The 13,506-nt window shown below is 39.5% G+C and overlaps 1 protein-coding gene across 1 annotated transcript in view; it reads left to right on the top strand.

Moving 5' to 3' along the window:
- CDK15 (cyclin dependent kinase 15) overlaps positions 1 to 13,506 on the top strand; it is an 86,727-nt gene that overhangs the window by 23,438 nt on the left and 49,783 nt on the right. Inside the window, exon 8 of the mRNA XM_061147946.1 lies at positions 1,744 to 1,864. Within this exon, the coding sequence (XP_061003929.1) occupies positions 1,744 to 1,864 (121 nt within the window). The remainder of the gene's footprint in view (positions 1 to 1,743; positions 1,865 to 13,506) is intronic.

Raw genomic sequence — 13,506 nt, 5'->3', positions numbered from 1 at the left:
CCCGGCCTTTGAAAAGTGGGGACCAGGGAATATGACATTTTTTAAGGATATCAAACAACCATACAGTAAGAGTGAGGCAAGAAACTGGGGGACATTGATCACTTCTCAGTGTTCCATCAAGCCTCAGTCTAATCAGATCCTAAAATGTGGGCACCCCTATTACCTCATTGCTGTTTTTGATGCAGAGACTTTTGTAGAGTGAATGGTACTTCTTACGTTTCCCTAAATCTGGGTGGATGTACAAATTCCATCAGACTAGATCAAAGTTATCCCGGGATGGCCAGATAAAGAGGTCAACCCCAGACTGTAGGATGGACTCTTGCTGGAATGGAGGCTCCAGAACACCTATGTATCTATACAGATGGGACTGCACGGTGTGTGTGTGTGTGTGTGTGTGTGTGTGTTCAGTCACTTAGTCCTGTCCAACTTTTTTGACCCTACGGACTGTACCCCGCCAAGCTTCTCTGTCCATGGAATTCTCCAGGCAAGAATACGGGAATGGGTTGCCATTTCCTACTTCAGGGGATCTTCCTGACCCACAGACCAAAGCCATGTCTTTCGAGTCTTCTGCATTGCATGCAGATTCTTTACCACTGAGCCACCAGGTACCTGAAGCTTTCATTCCCATCAAAGTGATGCAGATTTACCCTGAGTGTCACTGTATCTTTCCACTTTAGCAGTTATCACTGTTTGTACATATACACATACATATATACTTATATGATGGTTTTGTCTCCTCCACTAGACTATAAGTGTTATGAGGGCAGCCTGGATCCATTTTTGCTTATCACTATATCCCTAGTACCTGGCACCATCACAGGTGCTCAATAAATTTTTGTTGAAAAACTGGTTCCATATAAGCTGAGAAGACCCTCTTCACTGTTTGGCAGATGTCAAATGACGCTGCTATAACTGCAGTAAGCATGTAACAGACATTCGTTTATCAAATTCCCAACAAGAATAGACTCATCTATTGAGATTTCATACAGCTATAGATCATGTGATTCTATGAGATAAATAGCTAACTGACAAATGTACTGTTTTGCAGAGGAGCACTTGAGAATGACTCATCTAAGTTCCTGCCAAACTAGCTAATGTGGATTAACAGTCCCTACCCTTTATCTGCTAAACTGGGGATTCCTGAACTGCAGAAATGGAGGGTGGTCATATTAGTCATGAATTGATCTTCCCCTGCTGTTACAGAAACCTCCAATTACAGAGGTGTAAACATGCTTGAAGCTTAAAATTTTCTCTCATATAACATCTGACCTAGGCAGTCAGAGCTTTGCAGAAGCCCCAAAATGTCTTGGTTCACGCTCCTTCTGTCATGGAACCCCACCAACCCTAAGTGTTGCCCGTTGGCATATTTCAAGATGGTAGCCACCTCCTCCTCACCACAGCCTGGAGAAAGGAGAAAAGGGACCAACACTTAACTCCTCCAGGAAGCTCACATGTCACTTTTATTCATATCAAATAGGCAAAAATTTAGTTGCCTTGCAATACTTAGCTGCCAGGAAGGCCACATGTAGCTGCAAAGTAGGCTAAATTTAGAGAAATTAATGTGATGAAGAAGTATACAAGAATCAAGATAGTCAAGTAGCTCTATTAAAAGCACTGAAATTTTTGTATTATTTTTAAAATATTGTTTACTCTGCCAGTTACACTCTCCTTGGCAGACTGCATCACTGTGACTCTCCGGGAAGTCTCAGGACAACAAGTTCTGTGCTCTCCCCCTTCACTCAGGTCTCGCTCGAGCCAAGTCCATTCCCAGCCAGACATATTCTTCAGAAGTTGTGACTCTCTGGTACCGCCCTCCTGATGCCTTGCTGGGAGCCACTGAATATTCCTCTGAACTGGACATATGGTAAGAGCAAGTGCCAAGAAAATGTGAGTCATCCTACCCATGAAGATCGCTCTATTATCTGTGCTACATTTTAGGTAATCATTCTAATGGCTTCCCAGGTGGCTCAGTGGTAAAGAATCCATCTGCCAATGCAGGAGATGTAGGAGACCCAGGTTCAATCCCTGGGCTGGGACGATCCTCTGGAGAAGGAAATGGCAACCCACTCCAGTATTCTTGCCTGGAGAACCCCATGGACAGAGGAGCCTGGCGGGGTACAGTCCATGGAGTTGCAGAGAGTCAGACATGACTGAATGACTAACTGTGCACACACAAATATTCTAATGGTGACACTCACATTTGTATACAGAAATATAAAGTACTTTCAGTACATATCTCATTTGATTTTTACAATAAGTTTTAACAGTTAAAGAAGTTGAGGCTCATAGAGGTCTTGCCCAAGGCATTTTCTGGATTCCATCCTTTTTCATCAATGCTCCTTCTTCTAGCTCTTTCCTTTGTCTTTGCCTTTGTCCCCAGGGAAACATACATGTGCTCCCAAACCACAGATTTCACACACACACACACACACACACATACACACACACACACACACACACACACACCTGCTTGTCTACACATGGTCAAACACAGTTCAGAGCTTGGTGGAAAAAAAACATAAATACCAAGATCCTGTAGACCTGATTTTCATGCCCGTTCTATTTCTAATCAGTTCCTCTGGATTATGTTATCTTCAAAAAACCATGTACCCTCTCTGTGTTTATGTTTCTTTATTTTTAAAATAAGGGCAATATACTCTTCCCATGAAGGGTTAAGGAGGACTGTGGTGTGAATATAAGAAACCAGACAGACGCTGTCAAGTAGAAGCACATTGTTGGGGAGGCTCTGGGATTAAAGAGGTGCAGTGGTGAGTGTGGGATCTCAGTCACTCAACATCCCAGACCTTCAGTGTTACGGTGTCTGCTTCTGATTCCTGGAAATATCCCAGTCATTTGTGTGGTGAATTTACAGTCACAGCCAGCATCTCAAAGGTAACAAAGTATACAGCCTTCTTTCAATTCTTTAGATGGTCTTATATACACTGAAGGCCCTGTTTAAAAAACACTAAGAGGCTAAACTAAGCTTTTGAATTTCCCAAAGTCTTGAGAAAAGTTGGAGAAAATTTCCTCCAGTGTATCTGGAGTCATTGATTTCCCGACACCCGGTACCATTTCTCAGACTATCACCTGCTAGTCAAAACCCCCCTGAAACTGTCAGCACTCGCGGCTCCATGCCGTCGCTTCAGAGGCTTTCAGCGGGCTCTGGTTTTCTCAGTTCTTAATGATCACTTCCTAGTTGTGCTTCACAGACAGTGAAACTTCTGCTCATCACTTTTAAACTTTGCTTTATTATAGAGCATTTAAAACATTCAAAATACATAAATATATACATCAGTGATTCTTCCCCAGGATCAGTTTTACTTTCCAGGGACTTTGGCAATGTCTGAGACACTTATTGTCACACTTGGGTAGGGGCGGTGTGCTCCTGGCTTCTAGTGGGTAAAGCCTGGGGTTGCTAATAAATATCTTACAGTGCTCAGGGCAGCCCCCCACAACAAAGATGTATCCAGCCCCAAATGTCAATAGTGTCAAGACTGAGAAACCCGATGTAGATTAAGAAGCATAATAATAATAAAGCGAACTCCTTGAACCCACTACCCAACAAAGCAACCAGAACATGGTCAGTATTGCCACATTGGATTTCCCTGGTGGTCCGGTGGTTAGGATTTTGCTCTTCCAGTGCAGGAGGTATGGGTTTGACCTCTGCTCGGAGAACTTGGATCCCACATGCTGCGTGGTGTGGCCAAAAAATATATTTCCACATTCGCTTCCGTCCCCTTTCCATCCGCCAGAGCCTGCCTCTCCCCCAGAGGGGCTCTGCCCTGAATTTTTATTCTTCTTGTCAGTCCCTCACCTTTTTTAAAATAATACTTTTACATTTTTATGTATTTTAAAAATATTATTTTACCTACTTCTGAGTTTTTATAAAAATGGTACTAAATTGTTTTTAGTTTTCTGTGATTTGCTTTTTTTCAACTCTGTGTATTTATAGGATTCATCCATGTCGGTCTAAGTTACACTTTATTTTCTGTTGATGAACATTTCAGTTATCTAATTTGATGTTTTTGTTTTTGCTATTTTGAATATGCTTGGTACTTATATTTAAGGATTTCTGGAGAAGGAAATGGCAACCCACTCCAGTACTCTTGCCTGGAAAATTCCATGTACTGAGGAGCCTAGTAGGCTACAGTCCATGGGGTCTCAAAGAGTCGGACATGACTGAGCGAGTTCACTTCACTTCACTTCACTTCTAGAGTACTTCAAAGTAGATTTGCTGTGTCTTGGGGTATATGAATGTTCAACTTCATGAAACAGTATCCAGTTGTTCTCCAAGTGGTTGTAACAATTTATGCATCAGCACTGTATCATAGTCCCTTATCCACATTGGCACTAGCTTTATAAAATCAGATTTCTTAATTTTTGCTAATCTTGTGGGAAGAATGGTAGCATGCTGTGATCCAATGTGCATTTCCCTAATTACTAATGAGGCTGGAAGTCTTTTCATGGATTATTCGTGGGTTTTCTCCTATGGAATACCTCTGTGTGTCTTTCATTTATTTTCTTTTGGTCTCTATGTCTCTGACAGTCTCTCCCTTTCTTTCTTTATTGATTTATAGGAGTTCTTATACTCTGAATACTAATCTTTTATCAGTTATGTGTGTTGCAAGAAGCCTCCCCAGCTCCTGGCTTCTATTTTTGTCTTAATGTTGTCTTTTTAAGCAAGAGTGCTTTGTTTTAATTTACTGACCTTAGCAGTCTTTTCCTTTATGGTTAGTCTTTTTGTTCCTTGTTTAAAAAACCCTTCTCTCCCAGAGACCAAAGTGATATTATCTAAAACATCCTTTTATAAAGCTATAAAATTTTTCCTTTCACTTCAAGTCTTTAATATACGGGAAATTGACTTTCTCCATGCTAACCAATTGTCTCACCCCAATTTCTTCAGTGATCCGCCTTGCCAAATAGCTCATGTATCAGGTTTCTAAAGATGCAAGGTCTGTTTCTGGGCTCTCTACTCTATTCGGCTGGGGTCAGTGTATCTGTCACTGTACCAATGTTCCTGTGTATTAATTTCTGTAGCTTTCTAATAACACTTGATTTCTGCTGGGACAAGTCTCACCACCTACTTCATCTTCTTCCTCAGGAGTATCTTGGCTATTTTTCCCTTTTGGTTCCCCATATAAATTTTGCTGAATGTAAAAACCCTAGTGGGACTTTCGTTAGAATTGCATTGAAATTATAGGACATTTTGAGGATAGTTAACACCTTTATAATACTGTCTTCCAATTTTAAAGCAGTATAGTTCTCCATCTGTTTAGTTCATCTATAATACCTTTTAGTAAAGTTTTATAATTTTCTCTCTAAGCTCTTACATATCTAAAGTAAATGTTCTTTTCTTGTAAGTTGATTTCTGTTGTTTATTGTTACTTTTGGTTCTTGCATATGGTATCTTTTTTCCATACATATTTAGTTGTTTTTGACAATGATATGCTAATTCTCCTTGGAATTTTATTTGTGGGATTTTTTTTTTTAAGGCCTTGAATAAAGTGCTGTCTGTCAGAGAGGATTTGCATTTGATTCTGCTAGGTACATTTAAAAAAATTATTATTGTATTTTACATAAGTGTGGGTCTCCTACACAGACATTATGTCTTAATACCATTCCCTACTGAAAATAACTAGGCCTTTTTGGAGAAGTAGCCAGTACCAAGACTGGGGCAGGAAAAGTTTAAGATGAGCTAAGAACATCTTGGTAGGCCAGAATATTTTCTAATAAAGTAGTCAAAAAATGATGGGAATATGTCAAAAGGATGTGGGAAGCAGCTTGAAGAGACCCACTGGCCAAAGCTGATACGTTCTGAGCATCCTAATAAATAGTGCGAGTAATGTATTTTAACACTGAATAACACAAGAATATATGTCTATATGGAAGATAGATAGATAATAGATGGATAGATTGGATGGCTCGCCGATGCAATGGACATGAACTTGGGCAAATTCCAGGAGATGGTGAGGAACAGGGAGGCCTGGCTTACTGCAGTCCATGAGGTTACAAAGAGTTGTACCCGGCTTAGCAACTGAGCAACAACAGATGGATGGATAGCTGGGTAGATGGATGGATGGATGGATGGATCCATAGACACATAGGAAGGGAAGCTCCTTTTTACAGTAGAATGCCAACTGATAACTGGGGAAGAAATGATATAATTAGAAAAATCACTATTTTGTAATATATATAGTAGTAATCAGTTCAAACAAGAATCATCAATCCTAAACTAGTGGGGAAGTTTTCATGAGAAATAAAATATTTATTTACATAGTCTCAAAGTACCTCTATACAAATTACTTATAACAAAATAAAAAATAGCAACTTTATACCAGAGGAACTTGGCAAACACCACCTTAACCAAGTGGTTAGAGTCAGTATCATTAATAATGGGACTGACTACAGTCCATAGGGTCACAAAGAGTTGGACATGACTGAGCAACTGAGCATACTGACATCGTTTGCCTCCAAATATAAATCAGAGGAGACAGTATCACGAATGTGGCTTTCCTGAAAAAAGAGCATAACCTGAGTCAAATCATGAAGCAGCATCAGATAAACTCATTTTGAGGAACATCCTATACGATACTCTTCATTTTATTTTTTAATAATTTTAGTTACTTTTTTGGTTGCACTGGGTCTTCACTGCTGCTCCTGGGCTTTCTCTAGTTGAAGTGGGCAGGGACTGCTCTCTAGTTGTGATGTGTGGAGGGCTTAGTTGTGTTGTGTGGCAGGCTTCTCGTTGCGGTGGCTTCTCTTGTTGTGGAGCACGAGCTATAGGGTACATGGCTCAGCGGCTGCAACTCTCGGGCTCTGGAACACAGGCTCAATATGTGAGGCATGCAGGCTTAGTCACTCCCAAGCATGTAGGAGCTTCCCAGGCCAGGAATCAAACCTGTGTCTCCCACACTGGCAGATGGATTCTTTATCACTGAGTTACCAGGGAAGCCCTGAGACTGTACTCCTTCAAAGAGTTGTAGAGGAAGAAAAAATTTTCTTCTGTTCTCTGAGATTCAGTGGATGGGTCTGTGAAATAAGCTGACAAAAGACAGATGAACAGAGGAAAAGCATACATGTTTTATTTTATGTTAAAAGTTTTATGTGACATGGGGTAAGTGGCTTCATAAAAAGGAGAGAAAATCCCCAAAGAAACAGCTAGACTTGGAGACTTTTATACCATTCTGACAAAGGATGATATACTCCTCTGTAAAAAGGAGTAACAAGAGAAAGGAAAGGGGCTTCTGAACTCTTTAGGGTGATAGCCGTGGGAAGGTAAGTATGTGTATGGGGAACCCTAGGGGTGGATAAGGGTGACTTATCAACAACTGTTTACATACATTCTTCTTGGTGCCATCTCTGCATCTGGTGATAAGATTTTTCTCCCCTCTGGGGCTGGGAAAGGGGTCATCTTCACAAGGAGATTTTATGGACATGGACCCCTTATGGGCTTCCCTGGTGGCTCAGATGGTTAAGAATCTGCCTGCAATGCTGGAGACCCAGGTTCAATCCCTGGGTTGGGAATATCCCCTGGGAAAAGGAATGGCAAACCACTGCAGTATTCTTGCCTGGAGAGTTCCATGGACAGAGGAGCCTGGTAGACTACAGTCCACTGTGTCTCAAAGAGTCAGACAGGACTGAGCACCTAACAGCTCAGTCACTTTGACTGAGTCAGTGTGAAGTCACTTCACACATTCAGACAGCCTAGGAGAAGCAGAAGCTCATCGTGTGTCCACTTTTTGTCAATTGCCTTCAGCTCATACTAATCCTTATACCAGAACGGCATATTTTTGGGGTGGTATTTTCTGTTTCTATATAGAGTCAATGTTTGAAAAGACAAAAAAAAATTAGGGAAATGTTCCAGATTAAAGGGACTAAAGAAGCATGTCTCCTAAACACAATGCATGGTCCTAGATTGGATACTGGGGGAGAAGGAGCTAAAGAACCCTCCTGGGACAATTGGTGGAACTTAAATAGGGACTGTAGATTAGATAGCGGTATTGAGATCAGTATTAAATTTCCTGATTTTGATAATTGCATTGTTGTTGTGTAAAAGAATGGTTTTGTTCTTAAAAGATACATGTGGAAGTATGTAAGGGTGAAGAACCATGATATCTGCCACTTACTCTCCACTGCTTCAGAAAAAAATAGATAATAGATAGATGGATGATAGAAAAAATGATAAAACCAAAAAGGCAAAGTGTTGGCAACTGGGAATCTGTTTGAAGTATACAAGACAATTCTTTATACTAACTTTGTAACTTTAATTTTGAAATTATTTCAAAATTAAAGGTTAGCAAAAAAAAAAGTTGAGAAAAACCTGGTGTTTCACCAAAGAGAATGAGGTAGCACTGGCTTTGTTAGAAGCACTGGCCCAGTACATAGTCAGTATTTTCAGTGATTTCCTGTGTGTTTGAGAAAGATGTGTATTCCCAAATTGTTGGGTACAGGATTTTACATATGTTCAAAATTTCAAGGTTGTTACTCGTGTTATTCACAGTTTCTTTATATAATCTTTGTCCATTTAAGCTATCAGGGAAAGATATATTGAAGTTGTTGATTTGTCATATTTCTATTCATTTTTGCTTTATTTACTTTGAAGCTATTTTTATCAAGTGAAAATAAATTTAAAACTGTTCATCATTCCCTCATGCACTTAAAATGTTACCTTGGAATAATTTTCCTCTTTTGACATAAACCTTTTAGAGCTTTCTTTAGTGTTGGCCTGGTGGTGTCGAACTCTGCTTTTTAAGACGCACTCTCATTGTTAAAGGCGTCCCCTTGCTGGGGATGTAACTCTGGATTGACATTATTTCCTCTCAGACCTCGGGAGGTGTCTCCCCAGCTTCATCTTCCAGCGGGACTCTTGTGAAGATTGCTTTCAGCCTGACTGTAGGGGAGTTTGCTTTTGGCCTTATTGTCTTTCTCTTTTACAGGTGAGCTCCCATTTTCTCTGGATATTATAAAGAACTTTTTTTTGCCTTCATTGTTAGGCAGTTTTCACTACAATGTGTCCAACGTGGACTTCTTTCTACTTACCCTGCTTGGTGTATATTGCGCTTCTTCTAATCATGAATTCATGTTTTCCATCAGCCATTTTCTTTTGTGTGTTGCCTCTATTCCAGTCTCTCTTTCTGGAGCTCCAATGAAAGATTAACTTTCTATCATCCTTGGCTCTTATCCTCTCTTTCATATTTTCAGTCTCTTTAACTCTCTGTGCTACTTTTGGATAATTTCTTCATCTACCAGTTCTTTTAAACCTCTCTTAAACTATGTATCCCTTAGTTTTCACTGAGTATACTAAAGTGTATGTTATTCCACTGATAAGTGTTTCATTAATTTAATCATGAATAACGATGTGATGCTTACAGAAAAAAAACTCAGTCATAAGTTAAAATTATTGTCATTACCTTATTAATTTGATGATTGTTGTTTGTCCAGTAAAACTCAAAAAGTATTGTAGAAATAGAATAATTATTATCTTTCAGTATTTACTATAATGGTTCACTCTACATAACTGTTAGATATTAGGTGTTTACATTGGGAATCCTCTTCTATTTTTTTTTCTTTTCAGGGTGAGGAAAATGAGCAGGGAAAAGATTTCCAATTCACAATGGAAGAAAAGGCCAGGCAGCCCCATAGGGTACAAACTGAATGCTTTTGTAGGGAGGCAGGTGACAGTGGTTAAGCATTAGAGCCTTTGTCCTAATGAAACTAATTATAACAAGAGCCTCTCATTCACGATAAACCCTGGGAGCAGCAGAGTCCGTGGCCCAAAGCAAACACTTAAAATATGGAAAATATACCAGTAAAACACATTAGTTATTCCCAGCACTTACAACTAGCATCCTCTAATCTCCCATCATCTTTTCCTCTCTGTCTGATACTTTTTCAGAGCTGAAAATATTCCATTAGCAACTTCAGTGAAAAAAAACCCTCAATGCTTTAGGATGATTATACTTTTTGTTTTTACTTTTTGTATTGTGTTAAAATATATCTAACAAAAAATACCATTTTAACTATTTTCAAATGTACAGTTCAATGGCATCAAGTACCACCGCCGCACTACCCACCTCCAGAACTTTTCATCATCCCAGTATGATTCTTTGTAGCCATTAAACAATCACTTCTCTCTGCTCCCTCCCCTCAGCCCCTGACAACCACTATTATACTTCTTCTCTCTGTGAATTTGACCACTCTAGTACCTCACATAAATGCAATCATACAGTATTTGTCCTTCCATGTCTGGCTTTTTTCACTTAGCATAATATTTTTAAGGCTCATCCATATTATGATAAGCTGGGTTTTAAAGAAGAATTTCCTTTGATAGTCAAGTCCTCTATTCAAAACTAACTGCAGGCAGATGCTGGATTTAGAACTACAGAAAGTTATCAGTGCCTGAGAGATTCTTTATGGTCAAATCTCTTGCTGCAAACTTCCAAATATAAAGAGTGGCCCAGGGAAAAGCAAATAGAAATATCATGTCGCTGCCATATATCAGGCTGCTCTGAATTAACTTCAATAGTGAAAAGTGAAATATTGACTCACTTCTCCCAACAATGTTCTTATAGACTCCTTGCACCTCCCCAAACCTAAAACTCCTGAGATGGTTTATTTCTCCAGAGACTGCCTGAAGAATTTGAGGAATCTTTTTCTCTCTTATGGGAAGAATTTGTTCATGCTCAGAATAGAGAAAAGACCAGGAAGAAAGCCAGAAAAAGCAGAAAACATGTTAGCTGTTTCTTCTAACTTGACTGAAGAACCACAGTTGGAGCAATAAAATGACCCAGTGCATCTCTCCCTTCTGGAAGGATTCACTGTTTGATGTCACCAGGGCTTTTTTCCCCCGCGTGTGAAGTTTCCCTTCATCTACATGGGCTGCCCCAAGGGTATCTCCACACAGCAGAAATCCTCTGAGAAGCCTAAAGATATGTAGGGTAAGAAGAGCCACAGGAATGAAGATTTAAGAACAAAACAGAGGAATAAAAGGAAATAGGAGCTGGCTCCCTATCTGGACATGAATGTTCAGAATACTTAAAATGTTTGCTTTAAGACTAGTCTGGGGTGGACAAAATAGGTGATAGCCACACAACTTGCTTAAGAAACAAATAAAAACTATGAAAGTCACACAACTTGTTCACAAAGCAAATTAAAAAAAAAAAAATACCAGTTCTGAGGAATAAATGAAAAAAATAAGAAAGTGAGTTGTACATTTTTTAAAGAACAGTACTGACCTGAAAAAAATCTTTCCTTCTTTAAACTTAAGGTGCACAGACTTATTTTCTTTCCAATGCACTGATATTTATGATACAAATAGTCCAGCTTCTGAAATACAATTGATTTAGGAATTTTGTTTGTCTTGTAAGTATTCTAAGTGTTAAGTGCATTGCACGTGCACACACAACACACACACACACACACACACACACACACACACACATATTTTATTAGCCTGCCAGGCTCCTCTGTCCATGGTATTCTCCAGGCAAGAATCCTGGAGTGGGTAGCCATTCCCTTCTACAAGGGATCTTCCCCACCCAGGGATCAAACCTGGGTCTCCTCATTGTAGGCAGATTCTTCACCAATTGAGCCCCCAGGGAAGCCCTTATAAAAAACCTTAGACTCCAGATTGGTAGGTGAGGAAGGTTTAACCTGCCCCTAAGTGAATCTTAAAAAGAAAGACTCAAGAAAATGCCTATATGGCACCAACCACACAAATGCAGATATAAATGGAATTTCAACCAATATTAGCATTTTAGTCTTTTATGCAAACATCTCGTGTGATTTTGTAGTACTTGCACAATAGTCTTAGAGTCCAGCTTTCTCCAGTATACTTTACATACTTGTGCCCACTGTCCTAGTAGTGTAGAAATAAAGGCCACTAAGAAATTGTATAATGAAAAGGACTTCCTTTTTGGGTCTTCACAGCCACCGTTGTAAAAGGATATGAGAAGGCAACAAGCTCTTTCTTAGCCATGAAAGCCCTTTGAGGGGAGGAAGGCTCAATAAACCAGCAATGACTATGGTTTGAATCTCATTTAGAACACCCTCAACCCTTCTGGTGATTTGTGAGCTCCTGGGGTTTCTGGAGGTGTTGTGGTACTGCATGGAAGGTTGGTTCAAATCTTCAAAAGCCTGTATATTTTAATTTCTATTTTGTGTCAGTTAATAAATAATCACTTGTATTTTATACCCACAGATACATAAATATATATATGTGTGTGGTTTTTCTTTTTCACTTCAAATTGAAATGGTTTGAGACCTTTCAAGAATGCACAGAGAAAGCATGAAGGGAAGTAGATGGAGACCGTTTGATGGTATTCACCATCTCAGTGTTACAGCTGGGTTGTCTCACAGCTGACATTGCTAGCAACCAGGATGTTTTTAAGACATTTGACAGTTTGCTATTACTTTCATTATTCTCCATGTGTTGTTTAATTTACACCTTTTGTATCTGTTGCTTTAAAGACAAGAAGTAAAAAGAATATGAATATTTAAAAACAAGCCAGTAAAATGATAATAAAGAAACAGAGGAAAACAATAGAATAAGGAAGACTAGAGATCTCATCAAGAAAACTAGAGATACCAAGCATTTCATGCAAAGATGGGCTCAATAAAGGACAGAAATGGTATGGACCTAACAGAAGCAGAAGATATTAAGAAGAGGTGGCAAGAATACACAGAAGAACTATACAAAAAAGAACTTCGCAACCCAGATAAGCAGGATGGTGTGATCACTCACCTAAAGCCAGACATCCTGGAATGTGAAGTCAAGTAGGCCTTAGGAAGTAGCACTATGAACAAAGCTAGTGGAGGTGATGGAATTCCAGTTGAGCTATTTCAAATCCTAAAAGATGATGCTGTGAAAGTGCTGCACTCAATATGTCAGCAAATTTGGAAAACTCAGCAGTGGCCATGGTATGGGAAAAGGTCAGTTTTCATTCCAATCCCAAAGAAAGGCAAACCCAAAGAATGCTCAAACTACCACACAGTTGCACTCATCTCACACAGTAATAAAGTAATGCTCAAAATTCTCCAAGCTAGGCTTCAGCAATACATGAACCATGAACTTCCAGATGTTCAAGCTGGTTTTAGAAAAGGCAGAGGAACCAGAGATCAAATTGCCAACATCTGTTGGATTATCGAGAAAGCAAGAGAGTTCCAGAAAAACATCTATTTCTGCTTTATTGACTATGCCAAAGCCTTTGACTGTGTGGATCACAACAAACTGTGGAAAATTCTGAAAGACATGGGAATACCAGACCACCTGATCTGCCTCTTGAGAAACCTGCATGCAGGTCAGGAAGCAACAGTTAAAACTGGACATGGAACAACAGACTGGTTCCAAATAGGAAAAGGAGTATGTCAAGGCTGTATATTGTCACCCTGCTTATTTAACTTATATGCTGAGTACATCATGAGAAATGCTGGGCTGGAAGAAGCACAAGCTGGAATCAAGATTGCTGGAAGAAATATCAGTGCCCTGATATGCAGATGACACCACCC

This window comes from Dama dama, chromosome 8 (genome assembly GCF_033118175.1).
Source record: "Dama dama isolate Ldn47 chromosome 8, ASM3311817v1, whole genome shotgun sequence".
NCBI lineage: Eukaryota > Metazoa > Chordata > Mammalia > Artiodactyla > Cervidae > Dama > Dama dama.
This window is presented reverse-complemented; position numbering and strand designations above follow the sequence as displayed.